The sequence below is a fragment of the Beta vulgaris genome, chromosome 4, assembly GCF_026745355.1.
Source record: "Beta vulgaris subsp. vulgaris cultivar EL10 chromosome 4, EL10.2, whole genome shotgun sequence".
Lineage (NCBI taxonomy): Eukaryota > Viridiplantae > Streptophyta > Magnoliopsida > Caryophyllales > Amaranthaceae > Beta > Beta vulgaris.
Genome location: NC_079205.1, coordinates 16,545,136 through 16,563,109, shown reverse-complemented (window position 1 = coordinate 16,563,109; position 17,974 = coordinate 16,545,136). Strand labels below are relative to the sequence as shown.

General features: G+C 33.5%; 1 protein-coding gene across 1 annotated transcript; it reads right to left on the bottom strand.

Moving 5' to 3' along the window:
* Positions 1-925: 925 nt before the first annotated feature.
* Positions 926-15,346, bottom strand: LOC104891353 (pathogen-related protein). The gene is made up of 4 exons (XM_010677037.4): positions 15,063-15,346; positions 14,497-14,629; positions 4,996-5,294; positions 926-1,289 (listed from the first exon to the last, which is right to left on the bottom strand). The coding sequence occupies exons 1-4, from the start codon at positions 15,210-15,212 to the stop codon at positions 1,134-1,136; spliced, it is 738 nt and encodes a 245-aa protein (XP_010675339.2). The 5' UTR covers positions 15,213-15,346; the 3' UTR covers positions 926-1,133.
* Between the last annotated feature and the right edge of the window lie 2,628 nt (positions 15,347-17,974).

Below are 17,974 nucleotides of genomic sequence, written 5' to 3'. Positions count from 1 at the left end.
ATTCTCATGGGTCAATAATGAAGGTTGTGTTAGATCTGTTGCTGGAGGGGATGAATATAAAGAAATATGGCCCATATTAGATGAATTTGTCAAGTATTTCAAGCGTATTATGAATGAAGCAAAGACAAAAAGGCGAAGAAAGGAAATGAAAGCTCCATAAGGCAACAAAGTACGAATGACAAACAAAATTTTCATAATTATTTCCAATAATATTCTATAATCATGAAATCAACTAAATTTGAGATCTTCCTACTTTTCGAATTTTATATTATGGCATGAAAAGACTCAAAATGAAAAGTGGTCACCTCCTATAAGCTTTTCATGGCGTTGTTTCGGGGTTCAATATGGTAAGATGCAACACCACTCAACTGAAATGCATGTTAGCTTACTCATGATTGGTTTCAATTCTGTAATCACATTCACATTTATGGTTGGTTAGGACAGATCATTAGATTGTCCTATATAGTCTTTTCTTGTTGTAAGAAATGCGATTAACAATCATAATGTAATAATTATCGGAAAAAACAATCATAATGTAATTTTCTCATTCTAGATTCATTTCTCTCAAAGTAATTCTTCTCTCTTCAACATTTATTGTTTATTAGACTTGTTTAACTTTTATTTTCACATTAACCTGTCAAATACCACTCTTTTTTTATACCAATCTCTTAATATTCAAACCCAGATAACAATAAATTTAACAGCAAAAACCTCAAAATGTCACGTTTTATGCACTTTGTTGTTCCACAATTCACACTCTTTTTTTTGCCCATTGTGTTTGGTTTACGCATGAACAAAAATGTAATAAAAATATATATTTGAATCATCATTATTTATAATTTTTATTTATTATCAATATTAATGGCCAAAATTCTGCATTGATTTGGGTGAAAATCAAAATATGTATATCTAAAAGAAACATAAGTAAGACAAACAGTAATACTTTCTGATGTTCCAAATAAAAAGATGAAAATACACAAGTTACCAGATAGACTTTGAAGAAATAGCAAAACATAAACATCACTAGGCAAAACAAAAGGTGTATAACATACTTTTGAGTATTACTAAAAAAACCTAATCTTGAGACACAAAGCAAGCCTTATTATGAAGAAAATAGTAGCAGAAATGCAGAATTAATGTCCCAAAGGACAACCAGAGCCATAAGAAATTGAGTCATCAACATTTCTGTGATCAAGACCAATTGCTGCTTGTCCTTTCAAAAGCCCTCCAAATAATTCTCCTGGGTCATAATAGATTTCCACATCCTCCACGCGTAGAGATTCATCTACCTGCATATGGTATAAGTTCAAAGTCCAAACCCAAAAGAATAGTTAAATATTTAACTGCAAACTTATAGCCTGAAAATAATTAAAATTCAATCAAATAAATTCTAATAAAATATCTCAATTAAGGTCGATAAAACTTGTTGATGTGGCTTACAAATGTATTCCTAAATGTGTCACCACTGAAATATACTTCCTCCGCTCCCAAAAAAAAAAAAAATATAACATTGTCTTTCTAGCTAAAGTCAAATTGTACAAATTTTGACTGCGGATTTCCATCATTACATAAATAATAACATGGTCATGTGAAATACTGTTAAATTCATTTAAATAAGTAGTTTTAAAATATAATATTTTCGATAATTTATTAATACGTAACTAAAGATATCTATAATCAAAGTTGTGTATTGGAGACCGTGAAAACTCAAATATTGCGTTTTTTGTGAAGCGGAGGAAGTATATGCCTAAAAATGGTAGAGTTTATTAAAAAGGTTGCACATTGTGAAGGTCAAGGATCATGTAAGATAATTATTTGTTTGTTATCGCATAAACTAAAAGTTATCATTGCATGCAGGGTCGTGAACTGGGAACATGTATTAATTATTGATATCAGGGGCGGAGCTAGACTTAACGAGTCCCCTTGCAATATCTAAAAATTGGGTCTTCGATCATAATTTTTTATATAAATATATATATAAACTATTTTATTAACCCAAAATATATAAGTTCATCGTTTCAACTTCTCTTGAAAAGGGGCTATTTAATTTTGTAAAAATAAAAATAGTAATTTAGCAATAAATTGTGTGATGAGAATTTAATGAAACTTTGAACTGCTTTGGATAATTGTGTAATTTTGAGAAAATTTTGGGAAATGGATGAACATCATGAATGACTGAAAATGTGGAAGAAGCTTCGTACATATCGAAGTAAGGAGGAAAGATGCCTCGGTTGTCGTGTGAATTAAAAGAATGAAAATAATAAATTGGGCCCTTAAAAAATAGGTTAATGAGATTAGAACCTATGACCTGATGCATATGAGGCCTTTTCATTACCACTAGTCCATTTTAATTTATTTTGTATAATAAATCAATAATATAATAAAAAATACTATTTGAGGCCTTTTTTTTTGGAGGCCCGGTGCGGTCACCCACCCCGCACATGCCTAGAACGGCCCCTGATTGACATAGTCCCTAAAATTATAAATTTTGCGCATAGTTATATATAAAATATAAATATTAATTATCTATACAATTACCATATAATACTAATATTTACATAAAATAGTACTTAAAACATGAATACAAAAATAATGTGACTATAATCAACAATAAAAATCAATATTTAGAGCTCTCTTAAATAGTAGCTCATATGGAATAAGTCTCTCCGCACATCCTTGTAGACAAGCCTAATTGTATGAATATAAATAAAATGGTTTTTTCACCAAATATCTTCGAGTTTTCACGAAATTCACCGGATATCCTCACACTTTTGAAAATACACCCGTTACCCCTCAGTTTCAACACAATACACCAAAATGCCCTTAATGACTAAAGGCTATGGGGTGTGACCAACCGGTCCGGGCCGGAAATTGGACCGGTCTCCAGTTCGTCGAATATTAGGATTCCGATCCAAATCCGAAAAATTCCAGTCCAGACCGATTGGACCAAAATTTCTATTATTTTAGTAAAAAAAAATTTATATGTTAAAAAAAATTTAAATGGTAGAAAGTGAAAAACTCAAAAACCTACTATTTATTCTTTTAGAATTATTGTTATTAAAATTATTAATTTTTAATGTATATAATTTATAAATATATTTAAACATAAATAAAATAAAAAATTTTGGAAAAAAAAAATTCCGGTCCAAGAGGTCCAGATCCGGTCCGGTCCTGTACCGGTGATCACCCCTACTAACGGCGGTTAACGATTAGTCGTTAATCGTCATTTGGTTACTTTCAACTCTAATTAACCCCTAACCCATAACCCTAACCCTAACCCCAATAACCAGTCCATCACCCCCTCCCCCGCCCTCTCCACCACCCCAACACCTCCGCCCTCCCCTAACACAGCAACATTCCCTCCCTCCCCACCACCCCAGCAGTACCCCTACCCTCCCCACCACTCCAACATCACCCCCTCCCCCACACAACCTTTTTTTCATGGCATCCCAACAAGCCCCCTCCCCTACGCTCGCCCCCCCCCCTCGATGTTGGAGCATCCCCCCTCCCCCACCCCACGCAACACCCAACCGCCTTCAATTTTCGTGAATTAGGTTGCACGGTTAATTTCTCTCTCTAAAAAAACAGAGGAAAGTGAAGAAAAAAGGGCAGCCGGGGGGGGGGATAGGGAGGGGTGGGTTATTCTGAATCAAAGGGGGCGAAGGTGGGGGAGGGGTGGAGGACCTGTTGGGATGCCGTGAAAAAAGGGATGCATGAGGGTGGGGGTGGTGGGTTTCAGTGGGTGGGGGAGAGGGTGCTGCTGGGTGGGGAAGGTGGGGGTGCTGCTGGGGTGGTGGGGAGGGCGGGGGGCTACTGCTGGGGTGGGGGAGGGCGAGGGGCTGCTAGGGTGGTGGGGAGGCTGGGGGAGGGTTAGGGTTAGAAGTTAGGATTTAGTTTGGTTAACTAGGGCTAATTAGGATTTAATTAAGGTTAAGACTTATTACGACGATTTACGCTATTAGTTATTAAGGACATTTGGGTGTGTTATGTTGAAAGTGAGGGGTACCAGATGTATTTTCAAAAGTGTGAGGGTACTCGGTAAATCTCGTGAAATTTAGGGGGTATTTGTTGAAAAAATCGTAAATAAAAAGAAGAATGATGAGTTCTACTTTGTAATTCTTAATTACTAGCCTCAAATGCACGTGATGCGTGCGAAAGCATATTAACATCAATACTAATATTAAAAAGCACTAGAGACACTAATATTATTTTATTGTAGTTCAATTTGATCATCCATAGCTTTTTTTCAATGTGATAAATGAACATGTAACAGAATGTACTATAGGTTGATGTTATTGGATTTTATATGTTAATCTATTTAATATATGTAATTTATTGCATAATATTACATTGAAAATTGAATGATATAAGCCTATTTCTTTAATATATTTTAATTACAAACATATTCTTAAACAATATACCTAATAATCATGACATCTTTCTACATAAAAATAAAATGATGAGATAATGGATTATACCAAATGACACAAACGATTACTACGAACCTTTAAATAAATAAAATGGTAAATCGACATATACGAAAATTATAAAAGGCAAAAAATAAAAAAAAATGAGACTGCCCTCTAATTTTTCTTGGTAGATTTATCGATGTATATTCTTTGAAATTGTAATTGCAATGGAAAGTTTAAGTAGAAAGAAACTTTATAAGTTCTTACTTTGTAATTGTTTAGAATTGCTTTGGTTATATCACTTTAATTTGCAATCGAAAATATATATTAAGCATTTCTTTTTTTGAAAGGTGCTATGCATACATTACAACTTATTATAAGTTAGGCAATCTTAAGTTTTCTTATTATTTATTGTACATAATTGTAGTTCAAGAAGGAATTGGATATTTAAAATAAGCACTTTTTAATAAATTAAGGATAGGGACACCATACCTCACCTCTTGGCTTATATAATAGAGATATGAAAAAAAAATGTAACATATGACCAACAGAATAAATAAATAAATAATTTGATAGGAGTACATACTTTGAGAGTGCCAAGACCATAAAACTCAACCATCTCAGTTGTAGGAGTATGACCTTTAAAAGGGCCTTCAAAGAAACCCCAATGCCTAAACTTGAAAGCAATATTTGGTGGTCCACAATAAACACATATCACTTCCCATGCAAATCCACGAGGGAAAGCCGATCGAAAAACTTCATGAGATGACTCAAAACTCTCTTCATCAGCTTTGTAGTATTGGAAGTTCTCAGGTAGGGAAGTCTTTAGCAATGCATTATAACTCCCAACCTTAAGAGCTTCTTCTCCTGATAAACCTTCCCTACCTAAAAAAACATATATTATTGTCTAAAATCTAAATATATATATCCATTTCTAAACTATAAAATAATTGCAAATTTCTTACACAAGTAATTAATTGGAGAGGTTTTTCGCTTAGTTAAAGATATGATAAACCATATTACCTAATAATTTTAACTATTTGCTATATAAAGATACTTTCTTCAATCGACTTTAATTAGATGGTAGAGATATGGTTATATTCATTTGAACTTTCAAGCCCATATATTAGCAAAAGTTCAAGAAACTAAGAGTATGCATTGTCAATACACCATGGATAATTGCATTTGTTTTACATTGGCAAAAACATCTAATTAATTATCATATTCATTATCATCACTATTACCATTAAATAATACCAACAGTCAAGCAGAATCAAACAATCAAGCGTTATATGTCACCAGCAAGACACAATAAAAAGATAATAAAGAAAATTAATATATTACTCATTTGACTCTTTAAATTCAACTTGAATGTCCTTAATAAAATATATAATTCGTAAATGTTAAGTTCTTATTATTCACTCCTCTTGTACGAGCGCTTAATTGTCCATCAATATATATCATCACAACTCCGGAAGAGGTAGCCTAGCTAACACCTATTACTCTCAGCAATACAGACTATAAATGTGCTTCCAAACGCTTGGTCAACAGAATGCAACCCCTGTTTTCGTACATCATCTCAAATATCCAAAATGCCTTTGTCCCCAGAGGGCACATATGGATGATATTGTGCTCATCGTCCATGAAGTGACTTACATCATCAACAAACAACGATGTGGCTAGCACCACCTTGTGGCCCTCATGAATAAAGTCTATGACCGCATTAATATCTCCTCATATTAAAAACATTTGCGGCTTATGGTTTTCTGGCACACTCAATCATCCTAATCAATCAATGTATTTCAACGGTTTCATATCGATTACTCATCAACGGAGATTCAACTGAGCCACTTTTACCACGTTGCGAGTTGCGACAAGGGGATCTGTTATCGCCATATCTATATTTGTTATGTATGGATATTCTCTTTCGTATAACTATTATAGCAATGTATATACGATTGTTAGAAGGTACAAAAGTCAATCGAGACATCCCGAGCATTTCACATCTATTTTTTTAGACAATGCACTTTTTTTCTTCAAAATGTTAACCGGAGCCTGACAGTCCTTACGGGATCTTCTTAACTGCTTTTGTGTTATTTCTAGTCAAGTTATCAGTCCGCAAAAATCTTTCATCAAGTGTTGTCCCAATATACCAATGCACATGCAAAATGAGTATAAACACATTCTCAATATGGATTCTCATCCCTCTCTCGGCAAATACTTAGGTGCTCCAATTGACATGCAGCAGCCTAAAACCCGATATTCACCTTCTTATTGGACTGTATCTCTGATCAAATCTCCGCCTGAATCGTCGTCATCTCTCCCGGCCCCACAAGCTTATTCTCGTCAAATTGATCTTAATTGTGTCCATCTCTCGTATTCTCTATGTTTTTCAGATCCCCAATACCATAAGTGACAAGATTGATGCCATGATAGCCCGATTCTTATAGGCCAACAACAATTTACCAGTCATCGCCTAGCGCAGAAAAAAGGTCCTACAACTATTAAAAAGGATAGGAGGGCTCTACATTTGCAATGTTGGTTTCTTAATCAATACTTACTTATGAAAAAGGCCTGGCACATACATCAGAATCCGCAGCTAATGCTCTCATGAGTGTTGCAGAAATCCTGGTCTCCACTCCTTTCCCCCCTTTCGTGTCGGCCCACCATACAATCCAGACGCTGCTGGGGTTCGAAAGGTCTATGGATTGCAGCTCAAACCCTATCAGAACACTACGATTGGAAGGTCGAGGATGGTAAGGCGATCACAATGTTCAATCTCCGCTGGATGAATGGCACCACGCCCTTATTCTGGGACCATGTTCTACTTTATGTTGTCGTCCGTCTTAAAGTGGGAGACTTACTTGTACCAGTAAAGTTGAATCGAACACCTTACATATACGACAAATTTTCGTTCTTGTTAACGTGCAACAAATTTTGGGACCATGTTCTACTTTATATTGTCGTCCGTCTTAAAGTGGGAGACTTACTTGTACCAGTAAAGTTGAATCAAACACCTTACATATACGACAAATTTTCGAACCTGTGAACGTGCAACAACTTCGGGCTCGAGCATACTCTCATACTATGCAAGCAGACATGGATTACTAGCATTCATACTCATCTGGTGAGTACACAACCAAAACAGGTTACTACAACAGACTACACAAGTTAACATGCGTTACTAGCATTCATACACATCTAGTGAGTACACAACAAAAACAAGTTACTACAGGATAAGCGTTTTTTCGCCTATTATGGCTTGTGGGGATTGAGCATCGAAAAATGAAAACTGTTTATCTGTAATTTATGGCACATAGTCTTGTTGTGTAGGGAAACCTTCCTCATGACCATGGTATTGACACCATTGACCGTTCTCTAGTCTGCCACACTTCACTAGAAGATTTACATCATCTTTTTCGTCTTTTTCCCTTAGCTTCTAACAATTGGTTCACTAGCCAACTGGGTCTTCATTCAAACATCAATCTCCATGACACAGTACGGGAATGGATAATTGATATGCTTATGGTCGGGAGGGCACGTAGGCTGCCTATCTTCATCGCTACACTATAGGGAATATGGTGCACAAGGAAATACAGAATACTATAGTGTTCCAACATATTCTGGCCACGCTCAAAACTGTCCGTCTAGCAGTTGGTATCAGGATGGATCAATAGACCATCTTCCAAAAACAATAGCAGCTTACTCTAAACTATCACGTTAACCCACCTTCCCCACCATGGTTTCTCATGGCTCACCCGGTCAACATAAATGCCTTTCCCGACATTCACATCCAGATCGATTGTGCATGGAACAAACATAGTCAGATGGGCATCATTACTTGGACTATCTGCACTTTAAACTACCAACTGATTACGCAACACAACAGTTCACTCTACACAATATCAACTATAGCAATGCAAAACTCATGCCTGCTACTTTGCACTAGCATTGGCATAAGAATCCGGACACCAATGCATCTCCTTTGCCACTAATTCCGAGCTACTTGTCCACTTCTGATCCTTATACATCAACATAGTCCAGATATTCTGTAAGTTGGCTCATCAGCGACATCCACGCCCTAGCCACCCGACTCTACTAGTGTTGAGTCAAGAAAGTTCCTCAGATGCAGGTTCAACAAGCACATGAACTAGGCGTTGTCTTCAGACCACACCCCTCTCCCCATATCTCTCTTTTGGTTTAATTTTTTTGAACGTTCCACCAATGTATATATATATTTTTCACCATATACCCCCGACAAATTTTTTTATTCACCATATACCCTCGATGTTTTCAAAATTCATCGTATACCCCTTAATTTCTTAATAATTCACCATATTCCCTTAATGATTAACGATTATCAACTTTTTTATATCATTAACCCCTAATTCCGTTACCAAATCCTAATTAACCCCTATTGAGTTGCTAGCCTTAAAATTTAATTGAACACCATTGAAACACCATAAATGACCCCTTTTAGCTCATTTCTTCCATAAATTTTTTCCTTCTTTTTTGGACTGATGTGTTATTTCAATGCTAATTTGTTAGGGTAAATGACTGAAATAGGGATTAAATAAGATTTAGTAAGAGAATTAAGGGTTAATGATAAAAAAAAATTGATAATAGTTAATCAGTAAGGGCAAATGGCGAATTATCAAGAAATTGAGGGGTATACGGTGAATTTTGAAAATATCAAGGCAGGTATATGGTGAATAAATATATATATATATATATATATATATATATTATATATATAATATATATATATATATTATATATATATATATATATATATATATATAATATAATATATATATATATATATATATAATATATATATATATATATATATATAATAGGAGCATAAATCTATAAAATGAGCAAAAAGGTCAGTTTTCATCTTAAGATTAGTTTTCAGTGAATCCTACCTCTCTCTCTATGTATGTGTTTTCACATTTTGAATTATTCACTTGTCCTTTCGTCCCCCATGTTCCTCTAAAGCCCACGGGGTTTTTGTAACCTGTTCAACTCCGGGTGGTCATAGGAGAGAAATGATAAACCTCTTTTTGTTAGATGTTTACAAACATCTAATAGGGGTAAAATTGTCAATGTTTATGGAAAAAAGTTGTCAGACAAACAAAAAAGTGATCTCGAAAATTGGACACTGTCAAGTTAAACAAAAAGTGATCTCGAAAATTCCGATGCTAATATATATAGTGTTCATGCTACTACAACTAGTGTTCGTGTAACTATAACTAGTGTTTATGCAACTAAAAATAGTGTTTGTGTATAAATAGATAGTGTTCGTATTTTTCTTTTACATATCTAAATAAGAGATAGAGAAGAGTAAAATAAAAATATGATGAAATTATATCAAAATGGATGTCTATTTGTAGAGAATAAAAATATATGAATATTGGTATATTTTTTGATTTTTATAAAAATATATTTTTTGAGATATAAAAGTTTAAAAATTGCAAAAAGTAATTTATTTTGGACAAACAATATCGTGACCTGTGTGGTACTTATATGCTGCCACATAGATGTTAGATGTTTGGCAAATATATAGAAAAAAGAGGTTTATTATCCCTAGTTATAAGAATTGTATATCGCAACAATTAATAATGCCAGTTCTGGAGAGGCGGAGCTGAAAAATTGAGGGAAAAGACTCATTTGGGGAGTGAAAAAGCACCATAAGGGTACCAAAACAAAATGAAATATTGACACATTTGATGAACAATATAAGGTCGGTTCAATATTACTGTTAATTTTTAGTTTATGGTTTTATGTTCTGATAATTGATGCAAAATTTGCAGAGAATAAGGTACATTACTTAGATGAGTTGAGAACTAGGAATCTAGCATTAGAGTTGGTGACGTGGACATCAATAGATCCTCTGACTGGTTGGCACTTGGCAGGGAAATGGACATCCCACATGATCACCTCACATGATCCAATTCTAAATTCTAATTAGTTTTATTGATGGAGCAAGACCACTAACAAATGACAATAGCAACATCCCCGTATGTGGAGCACGTGCGTGGTCATTTATTTAGACTGCAAATTAAAACAGTAGTTCAGACTTCACACTCTAAACCAAAAATTTATGCACTCCCTTTATTTCAAAATAGATGATTCAATTTGCAACCTTAACACTATTTATAAGTAAAAAATTCTTTTATATTCTTTTCAATAATAGTATTTTTGATCTATTACCAAGGATGTCTTGGCCTAATGGTTAAGATTAAGGTACTATGAACGATAGGTCACAGGTTCGAATCACCCCGCCCCTTCTTTGTACTTTGTACCGCCTTCATGGCTCATATAGAAAATATACAGTCATGTAATTTTTGTTTGATTCTTCTCAGCTATGAAAATCGAACTTTTATACTTGTATTAATATATTAATAATACAAAACTTACATAATCCAATGTAGAAATAGGGAGAGGTGGTAGCTCAGTGGAATATCATCCTAAATTTTAGGGCATTGTCCAGAGTTCGAATCTTCATCCCAATAATATATTGGGCATATACTTTCGGACTATTTAACTAGCTTAGTACAGGTTGATTTTTGAATATATTATTTTTCTAAATAATAAAAAAATAATCAAATGTAAAAAGAAAAAATATAAGTTTTTTTTTCATTGAATAATGCATAAGTGGTTTTAATTCCCAAAATATGCCCAAAAAAAAAATCCCCGCGTACCGTCCACGTAGGACGGCACGCGAGAAATTTTTTATTTTTTTGCCTACGTAAACCGCTATCCCAAGTAGCAGTTTATAAACCGCTACCCTGAGTAGCGGTTTACTTGGGAAAAATGTTGCAAGCACATATCAAACTCTCGAGTTGGGGATTTCAGTGAACCGCTACTTGGAGTAGCGGTTTTCATTTATGAACCGCTACTTGAAGTAGCGGTTTATATCACTCAGCACCAAGGTTTTACCTAAGTAGAAAAAAAAAATTTCAGTAAACCGCTACTTCAAGTAGCGGTTTTACTTAAGTAGAAAAAAAAATTCTCGCGTGCCATTCTACGTGGACGGTATGCAAGTAATTTTTTTTGGACATATTTTGGGAATTAAAACTCGCTTTTGCATTATTCAAGGAAAAAATTCAAAAAATATAAATATATTTTTAGGAGGGAGTAATAAATATGTTAATAGTTATGAACATTTGCTGATTTATACAGAAATATGCCGGTGCTTCAGGAAGTAAACTTTGCAAATTGCGGCAAGAGGATGTAGGAAGTTGAACTTTGATCTAACTAGCTATGAATTTCATCTGCCCTCCCAATACTGTTTGAACTCTTACATCTGTATTGAATTCAACTTTAATACCTTTTACCTTTCTTTTTAATAGTTATATTTTACTTTTTCATGTTTGTTAATCTAAATGTTGGAACATTAATATTTTTAATTTCGCATTTGTAGAAATTATAAAACTTTGATATTGCAAAAGTACATATAGAGACGAATCAAAAAAGATTACATGACTATAATTTTTCTTACTTATTAATCACAAATGATATTCAAGCATAAATTTGTAAATAGTGTCAAAACTCAAAATGTAACCATTAAAAAGAAACAGTTTATATCTTTTGTGTTCTTACTTTCTGTTTACATCCCTTCCATTAAAATATTATTGCTCTATTTCTCATTTGGTAAACATTAATTCCTTTCTATTTGGATAAAACTTGGTTGACCCTTTAGGTAATTACCTGCTACTACTAAAATTTATCATAAAGTCCCCTAAAAAAAGTGGAATGTATCATAGAGTGGAATTTAACTCAACATTAACGATTACTACATTATCTTTATTATTTTAGTTGACCCGTTTTCCTTGAACACACATGCTAATGCACTATTTTAAACTTTTATATCTTTAATTATCAATAAGTAAAAATTACAAAAAGTTGATATTATGAAAATATACATTGAAACGAATCTAACAAGATCCCACATGACTACTTTTTCTTAAGTATAAATCACAAAAGATACTCAAAGTTACACATGTGAATAGTGTCAAAACTCAAAATGGATCATCTAAAAAAATTGAGAAAGTCTATTTTAATAATTTATTAGAAGTAGGTAATCTACCCATTAGATAGATGTAAGCCCTGTTTATTTGGACTAAACTAGGCTGAACTAAACTGAATTGCACTAAACTGAATGAAAACTGTGAGAGGAAACTATTGAACTAAACTACGCAGAATTGAACTGCACTAAACTAAATTAAAATGCGCTGAACTAAATTGAAATAAAAATAGGTAAGAAAAAAAAACGGTTTCGTAGTTATATTATTTCTATCCTACTTTACTCCATTTGTTGGATCCACTTAATTTCACGCTCTCTCACCAACACATTGTATCTCCTATTTAAATTAGAATAGACTCACTTTCACACGGATCTTTCATACACTGGTTTCGGTCGCTACATTTGGAAGATTCATATTGAAAACCAGGACTAGTTATGAATAACTAATCTAAAAATAAAACTCAACACATTAAGAGCCAAAACATTATAACTAGTAAAATTATAAGAGCCCGAAACGATTAAAAAGTAAAATATCTTCCTTTGGACTAAAGAACCTAAATTTGCCTTACAAGATTATTTGTTTCAAAATCAATAAGTTTTTGTAAATATTTGTAAGAAAATATCGAAAATTTTCTTTCTCCTTACCATATATTTCAGATTATCTACTCTACTGTTTTTTTTATGGCACTCCTCTAATTTCAGATGTAGTTCCAAAACGAAGTTACAACCTTTTAGCAAAATGTTTGATATGACAAACTCAAGGCGCACTACATCTTGCGGATACCCCGATACCCGCCACCCTTTTAAGTTTTACTAAGAGGCTATAAGTTGTCCATATTTGATTATTTGTTTTACGAATAAAAAAGTCATATAATATAAAAAGATTCAATAAATTTAAAATTAATCATATTTATAAGTATATCAATTTGCTGACTACAAAAAAGTCTTTTATACCTTTTTATATGCACATAAAGTGTTTTACTTCCTACATTCCACGGCCACAAATTGCAATACTCTATTCTCAATTCTGTACACTATTTATATATTTCACCATTATAACCATTTTTTCTCTATATATAAAGCAGTTTTTATTATATAAAATATTTTAGGATTATGTGAATACCTCAATTCAAGGTATCACTTCTATAATATTTTCAAATTAACATTAATAAAAGAAGTGTGACCATCAAACTCGTCAAAGTGATAAGTAAAGAAATGTTAATAAGTTAATATAATATAGGGGAAAAAACAAAGGGGTAATAGTTCCATTCCTTTAAATCAAAGGATCGCATGATTACAATTAATTAATCAAATTTGTTTTTTGTGTCCAATGAAAAAATTTATATAATGTAGAAAATAATGGTAAAAGAAGATCAAAATCGAAATTAAGTCAAATGAAATGTTAATTTTATCATTCATTTTAGTTTGTAGAGGGGATTAAATGACAATGATATCCAGATTTGATTTCATACTTAAGCATCTACATGAAAAGCTTATTTGTATATTCTTTCAAAATTTAGACGTTGTATTCAATATTATCAAGATTGAGATCGTACTTTGAATTATAGGGGTTATTGCTAGGATCAAATCAGCAGTATCAGATTATACGATTGTAAGATCCTACAAAATTGTATCAAATAGTGCGACGATGAGGCTACAATATGGTAAAACATTCATGTTAAAAATTTACACATATTAGTAATGACTTTTTCATTCGCAAATGGTGATAGTTGTTTAATATTCTAGGAAACACGCAACCAATATCTAATAAGAGAAAGATAATATGTGAAGTTATTAATTTGTGCATTTTTTATGTAAGGATCAAACTATAAATATTAATTAAGATCCTATCATTTGGTTTTTTGTACTTGGGTAGATTGGGAAGATCCCACAACATTAAGATTCCACGTAATCGAGATTCTTGAGATCTTTCGAGATCATAGAATATAGGATCGTAAGACGATTCGGATCGTGATTTTAATAACACTGCTTGTATCCCCCAGAAAAAGTCAAAGCCATTATGTATAGATTTTTGTAACAAAGAAACATAAGTACCATTGACAAAGAGCTTAAACTTATCAGGATTGATGGTGCGGAAATCCTGCAAACGAGGTTTATGAGAGAGCTCCATCTCCCATGACTTGATTGCATTTTGAACTGTCTCTTCTAATGAACCTTTTGGCCATTCCTGTCTCCCACATAAATAGACATAGACATGATTAACAAAAATCAGTAACAACTTAGTTTGGAAAAGCAAAAGAGAGTTAAAGTATGATGATAGTCCAAACTCTAAATTAATTGATTAAAGTGCTAAAACAACAAGGAAGATTATAGATGCAGCACCCAAGACGGGATATAGAAAGCTAAAAGTGAAAATCTTAAGCATTAGTAATACAGATTGAATCAAGATTTTGTCATAAGTTTCAAAGCCAATATAATTTTGAGAAATACTTTACTGTATATATTAATAATGTTTAGTCTTTAAGACTGCATAAATCAAAACCGAAACATATATATAGTAACCAATCTTTTTTCTGCCTTTTTCAAGGAATATACTATTATCTCTAGTCTTTAGGACAGCATATATCAAAACCGAAACATATAAATATATAATAACTCACCTTTTTTCTGCCTTCTTCAAAGAGTTTGTTGACGGCATCATACTCAGGTGGAGCACCATGCCGCCAAACTATATTATCGTTCTTTGCATCCTCGTGCAGAAAAGATCTATACTTGTCTATCTTCACTGGATTCACGTCTCCCGAGGACATTTTTATGGAGTTTGTTGTGGTGGAATATTGTGTGCTTGTGTACCCACTGAGGACGAGGTTTCTCAATCTCAATATCTATTTGATTTATAGACACAGCGTGTTTGGCCCGGCTCTTAGTTTTATAATGTAATCCTATCAAATGATTAACCTACCTTGAACTTCTACCATTAAGGCTCCGTTTGGTTGGATGTAAAACATTTTCAATGTAAAATGATTTTCATGGAAAACAATTTACAATGGAAAACAAAATTATAAAATTAGTTTTCCATTGTTTGGTTGCATGTAAAAAAATGATGGAAAACAAGGAAAATGAAAGAGGTAGTAAAAGGAATGTACAAAGAGGAGTGGTGGAAAATGTTTTCCTCCCAATTTTGGGGGAAAATGTTTTCAATGGGGTGGAAAATGGTTTTCCATCCCAAGTTTTACATTTTAATATTTTACACCAAACCAAACAATGTAAAATAGGAAAATAGTTTTCAAGGAAAACGTTTTACACTCTACCAAACGGACCCTAAATAAAGGTTCAAAAAGCAATGTAAATGTACGTTTTGATTTGTAGGTCTTGCAAATTGACCCTCATTTTTTAGACTTTCTTTGTACGCGAAAGTCACAAATAATTTTCAGTACAATTAAAAAGAAAGAAAAAGCATGAGGGTCAATGATCATAAGTTTGATTTTTTAGTCGAAATTCAAGAATAAGGTGGGTATTTTGATAGTTGGTTTTATAAAGTGTTTTTCTTTTTTTTAAAAAAATATAAAAGATGTTTTTATACAAAAATTGTAACAACTAAGAGGTTACTTAAGACAAAAATTTCCTTAATAGTATAGTTGCACATTTATCTTTAAAATGATTTTTATTATACTATTCTCTAATAATTTTTAGAGCATTTTGTATAAAACAAATTAAAATAGGGTTAATTGGCTAGAACAGCACATACTTGGGCTCAAGTGCAAGGAACAGCACAACCTTAAGCGGGTGCAAAGCATAGCACCAACTTAAACACGTGGTGCAGAAAATAGCATAAATGGCACCGGAGCACGGAGATTCCACCGGAGCTAGGGAATCTCCATTATTTTAAGGGTTAATTGGCAAGGAACAGCACAACCTTTGGCTCAAGTGCAAGGAACAACACAACCCTTATTTTAATAAACACATCATTTGCTTAACCTTCACTACACTAAATCTACCTTAAACCACACTACATCACCGCCACCCTCTTCCCTAGCCCACAACACTACAACACCACCACCTCCCTCAACACCATCATCTTCCTTCACCACACCAAACACCACCTCTACTCCAACAATGTCATCCTCTGCCCCAAACACTGCAGCACCACCACACCAAACACCATCTCCACCACAACCTCGCATTACTCCCAGTCCATAAGAGCAGGCGCTCCGTACTAATTCACCACAAAACAGAAGAGTTCCATAAAGTTTGAGCGACCATGGCGCGACCTCGAAGCAGGCGCTCATCAAACCAACTCTTTTACAAACAGGACGTGGGGTGGTCTTTGGTGAATCAATAGTGAATATTGAGCTAGGAGAAACTGAGATCAGCCTCCACAATTATTACACGTCAATTATTAATGATGATAGATGTAAATCCAGCGACTTGATTTCAATATTTGCGCTGATGCAATTTGTTGATGATATGAAGATCTGTGTTGCGTCGAATAGGGAAGAAAATCGCAAAATGAGGAAGTAGCACAGCAGCAAAGAAGAGTAAAGAGGAAATCAATTTTTTTTTTGAGATTGAAGTTGAAAGTTGGCTAGAACAGCACAACCTTTGGATCAAGTGCAAGGAACAACACAACCTTAAACGGAGATTCCCTAGTTCCGGTGGAATCTCCGTGCTCCGGTGCCATTTATGCTATTTTCTGCACCACGTGTTTAAGTTGGTGCTATGCTTTGCACCCGTTTAAGGTTGTGTTGTTCCTTGCACTTGAGCCCAAGATTGTGCTGTTCTAGCCAATTAACTCATTAAAATAAGGTTTTTTGTGAGAAATATCTGATAAAAACATTTTGACAAGAAAGGCCAACTAAATATGTTTTAGTTGCAACTAACCACTAATAAGTCAACATTATGATGTTGACATATCTTTGCCTAATGTTCATATTCCTTTTTTTTCGTTATTGGTTCACTAATTTCTCCCTATCATTTCTTTATAAGACCCTCCGCCCTATATTATTTAGAACTAGGTTTTGACCCGTTCAAAATGCACGAAGTTTTTTTATTTATAAATTTTATGAGTTTATGATGTTTAATTTCTCCCAAGATCATAAGATGAATATTAAATCGTGATTTAAACTTTTTATAATCATAGCGTTTATTAGGAATATTTTAAAACTGACTTATAACCCGTGTGTTCAATGACTGATGTAGTTAATATTATCGTGCGACGTTGACTACTGAAAAAGTCTTTGCTCTACCCATTGCTTCACATTGAGGATCAAATAAAATCACAATTCGCTCCATTATTGAGATTCAATCATGCAACCACTTCTTTTCCCACTTTCAGCCTTCCCTACTTTCACAGTCCTTCACCCATTCTTTTGTTGTCTTGAGATCTCGTGATCTTTATCAAAAATAAAATTTCAAACCCTAATACTGGTAACTCTTGATATGGCTAACTGAATCCATGCAAATTACAAACCAAAAATGGAGATTTAAAACATAGCTAGAATTGTTATATTTAATTGAACCTTTCTCCTGAAGTTGGGTAATATTATATTTAAATAAAATGGGAATTTATTCG